We start from the raw sequence: 4,501 nt of genomic DNA on the forward strand, positions 1-4,501 counted from the left end.
GAAGCTCATGGACATCTTCCTATGGTTCCACAGTATCTGGGGTAGTTCTGGTAGGTGCAAATCAGGTGAGTATAATATTCCAAGAACATCTTTCCTGTAAAGTGATTTTATTGGAAAGAAATGGTTGGGATTGTGTTAGCAACATGTCAGGAGAAATGCAGAGCAGGTTACACATTGGGAGAAGCTCATGGACATCTTCCTATGGTTCCACAGTATCTGGGGTGGTTCTGGTAGGTGCAAATCAGTTGAGTATAATATTCCAAGAACATCTTTCCTGTAAAGTGATTTCATTGGAAAGAAATGGTTGGGATTGTGTTAGCAAAATGGCAGGAGAAATACAGAGCAGGTTACACATTGGGAGAAGCTCATGGACATCTTCCTATGGTTCCACAGTATCTGGGGTGGTTCTGGTAGGTACAAATCAGGTGAGTATAATATTCCAAGAACATCTTTCCATTAAAGTGATTTCATGTTAAAGAAATGGTTGGGATTGTGTTAGCAAAATGGCAGGAGAAATACAGAGCAGGTTACACATTGGGAGAAGCTCATGGACATCTTCCTATGGTTCCACAGTATCTGGGGTAGTTCTGGTAGGTGCAAATCAGGTGAGTATAATATTCCAAGAACATCTTTCCTGTAAAGTGATTTTATTGGAAAGAAATGGTTGGGATTGTGTTAGCAACATGTCAGGAGAAATGCAGAGCAGGTTACACATTGGGAGAAGCTCATGGACATCTTCCTATGGTTCCACAGTATCTGCGGTGGTTCTGGTAGGTGCAAATCAGGTGAGTATAATATTCCAAGAACATCTTTCCTGTAAAGTGATTTCATTGGAAAGAAATGGTTGGGATTGTGTTAGCAAAATGGCAGGAGAAATGCAGAGCAGGTTACACATTGGGAGAAGCTCATGGACATCTTCCTATGGTTCCACAGTATCTGGGGCAGCTCTGCTATTTGATATTAGGACACATTTGTATTGATCTCCAACTCTCCAACTGACCAATGAACTGTCCTTCCATGGGATGCAGTGCAGTAAATATGTCACTAAATTATGGAATATATATTTTATCCATTATCTTGGAAAACATCAAACATCGGGTTATGGGATTCCCTACCAAGAGAGGGGAATGAATGATTCATTGGTGGGGAGGATAGGAGATTTCACCATAGCATTTGAAAGGGTTCTTTAATATAAGGGCAGTTACGTTATGGGATTCCCTACCAAGAGAGGGAGAATGAGTGATTTATTATTGAGGAAGAATGGAGATTTCATCATCAATATAGAAGAAAAGAAAGAAAGGTACTTTACTGTAAGGGAAATCAGGTTATAGAATTCCCTAGCAAGAGAGGTAGAATGGGTGATTTATTGGTGGGGAAAGAGACAAAGGAGAGATCACCACTGTGAGGTCAGTAATTATATAGGAACAAACATAGGAAGGGATTTTTGTACCATAAAGAGTTAACCATGTAACGGGGATAAGGGGGGGGGATAAGTCATTCATTGTTAAAAGGAGAAAGGAGATATCATCATCAGCATGATAACAGGGTTGCTAAGCTGAGTAGTATGATCAAGGGCCCATCTAGCTTTTTATCAATTGTTATTTTGATTTTTTTGTAACATTTATTTTAATTTGCACTGCTGGGTCCAGTCATGCACAACTGCTGGGAGAAGAAGACCCAGTCAGGTGTAGAAGGCTTAGGTGCACATGTACCTGGATCTGTGTGCATCCGAACCCAGCAGTAGCCTCCAAAGGAGGCCTGAGTGGAAAAGATTGTAAAGAGTTGCTGGAGGTAGAATATTTTGGGGAAACTGGCTTCCATTGCCAGTCCTACTCTTTCCATAATTGTGGCACATTTAGCAGCAAATTGTGGGACTCAAAAGAAACTGCAGACCCCCTACTGAGCTAGTCCACATATCAGCAATAGTGCTCTCAGAAGTCACTGCAACCACTTTAGATGTTCTATCTTATGGTCCATCTTAGGACTGGTGGTGACATCTATTATACACGTGAGGTCATTCTACCTCCAGAGATTCTTATATGTAGGTTGGGGAACTTTGCTTACTGCTACTGAACCCCCTAAATAAATGTTGACTGTAGTGGAAGAGTCTATAAACACTATACAATATGAGTGGGACAGCAATGACAGCAGCCATTACAGCAGATCTTTCTCTCAATTCTATGGGAAAAGGAGTATGACATTTGTATAACAGAAATCCCCAGTGAGTTAAATGAAAAATAAAGATGATGGAAAATGAAACAGTTGCTGGTAAACGTAAGTAAATGTGAATATAGATGAAACTTTCAATTATGTTTATGTTCCCAACAGACAATGCATGAGAAGAACCAGACGTTGGTCACTGAGATTGTTCTCTTGGGATTTCAGAATCTCCACAACTTCAAGATTCCCCTGTTCTCTCTGTTCCTTCTGATTTACCTTCTGATAATCTGGGAGAACGTCCTCATCATAGTGTTGGTGTTATGCAATCGGAACCTCCATTCCCCCATGTACTTCTTTCTACAACAGTTGTCCCTATGTGATCTAATGGAATCCACAAATATTGTGCCCATTCTGCTCCAAACTGTAATAAATGATGGAGCTGTATTGTCCATTGTTGGTTGTATAACACAGTTGTATTTTTGGGGTGTCTCAGAAATTTCTGAGTGTTTCCTTCTAGCAGTAATGTCCTATGACAGATATGTGGCCATCTGTATCCCACTGCGTTACACTTCTATAATGTCCCACAGGGTTTGTGTTACATTCATTCTCATATCATGGGCTACAGGTTTTGGCATTGCAGTCCTTTCAGTAAATCTAATAACAATGTTACAGTTTTGTGATCGAAACACCATTAATCATTTCTTTTGTGATTTCTTTCCCCTTCTTGGGCTTGTTTGCTCAGACACTTCTTTTGTTGAAATAGAAGTAATCATACAGTCATTCCCTGTGGTTATTTGTCCCTTTATACTCATCATTGTATCATATATGTGTATTGCCCATGCAATCCTAAAGATAGTGTCCAATACCGGGAGACAAAAAGCCTTCTCCACCTGCAGCTCCCACTTGGCTGTGGTCTCCTTATTTTATGGGAATTTCATTGCTATTTATGTGGTTCCTCCCAGAAACCAATCACAGACCATAAACAAAGTTCTCTCTCTGATGTTTACTTTGGTGATCCCTATTACTAACCCCATTATTTACAGCCTGAAAAGTACAGACATCAAAGAAACCCTTAAAAAAATCAAGGAAAAGGTAAGTGGAATCTATTAGTACAAGTAAATGAAATGTGATTCATGAGATATGTTCCATTGTTTATTGTTTAGTGGTTATTTACTAAACTCAGGCTTTTTGGGGTAAACCTCAAATTTTTGGGGGTTTATTAAAAACACATTTTTTTGAGATGTCAAAAAGCCTGAATGTCACGGTTGGCACCCTAAATTCAGAACCGTTGCTAAGCACCCTGTTCTCGGCCTTTAACAGCCGCCTTTCACCTCAAGAGGAGCCCTTGGCTAATTGGATGCCGCCAGGTCTTATAAAGAGAGGTGCTAAGCGAGGCGTTCTGAACAAGCTAAGGGGCACATCTGTAAAGCAGAGTCTTTTGGGCAGAGGGTCACGGTACAAGGCTTAGGCAGAATTATAGTCAGATCAGGCTGGGTCGGGCAGGCAGAATACAAAACGGAGTCAGACAGGCAAGGGTCAAACCAGGAGATCAACCAGTAGGGATATACAGTAAGCGAAGTTGGATATCAAGGGGGGGTCAGGATACAGATGTCAAAATGGTCAAAAGCCAGGCAGGGGTCACAACAGTTGAAGTGATATCTCCCCTGTCCCTTCAGCACATCAACAGAACAGTGGGGGTGCAATGTAACAGGTTAACAGCTCCCTGACACATGCATTGCTAGAATGCTCCCATGCACCACCTAGTGGTGGATATTAGAACAGCATCTCCATTGCATCCCCCAATGACTGAGAATATTGGTTCCACACTTTTTTCTATTAGCAGCTGACTCTGTCCATCACTCCATGTACTACTTCCATCCACCCATCATACAACACCCCTCATTAACATAAATCTTATGGATAGTTTTCTGGCTCTTTTAGACCTTCACTTACATCCCCTGATATAATTGACCCTAAGCCTAACCCCCTGAAAAAGTTCAGAAATGGCCTTCTCACAAATTTAAAATCACAATGTAGTTAAACTTTGCTTCTTTTTTTCATATTCTAGATGAGCATGTCTTCCTTAGAGATGGGAACAATGATTGCCCCTACAGGAATGATATTGTGAAGAATTATCACTTTATAGATGACCTTATACTTATATGGAATGGTGGAGAAGAAGATTATGCTTTTGGGGCATATTGTAATGAGAATCCATCTTTGTCTATAGAGGTGAGAAGGAGAAAATGGACTTCCTTGATGTTTCCTTCTCTCAACTTGATGAAAATGTTAATACATATGTATGTAGGATAGAGATTAGCCACATATTGTGTTGTGATGA

General features: G+C 40.5%; 1 protein-coding gene across 1 annotated transcript; it reads left to right on the plus strand.

The window, feature by feature from the left end:
• The first annotated feature begins 2,331 nt into the window (after positions 1–2,331).
• Positions 2,332–4,288, plus strand: LOC108711839 (olfactory receptor 11L1). Its single transcript, XM_018253920.2, has 2 exons — positions 2,332–3,252; positions 4,229–4,288. Exons 1-2 carry the CDS (start codon positions 2,332–2,334, stop codon positions 4,286–4,288), a joined length of 981 nt encoding a protein of 326 aa, XP_018109409.2.
• The last annotated feature ends 213 nt before the right edge of the window (positions 4,289–4,501 follow it).

This window comes from Xenopus laevis, chromosome 3L (assembly GCF_017654675.1).
Source record: "Xenopus laevis strain J_2021 chromosome 3L, Xenopus_laevis_v10.1, whole genome shotgun sequence".
NCBI lineage: Eukaryota > Metazoa > Chordata > Amphibia > Anura > Pipidae > Xenopus > Xenopus laevis.

Coding starts and splice junctions, on each gene's coding strand:
- LOC108711839 (XM_018253920.2), top strand. CDS start 2,332: ATGCATGAGAAGAACCAGACGTTGGTCACTGAGATTGTTCTCTTGGGA. Junction 3,253..4,228: donor TTAAAAAAATCAAGGAAAAG/GTAAGTGGAATC, acceptor TTCATATTCTAG/ATGAGCATGTCTTCCTTAGA.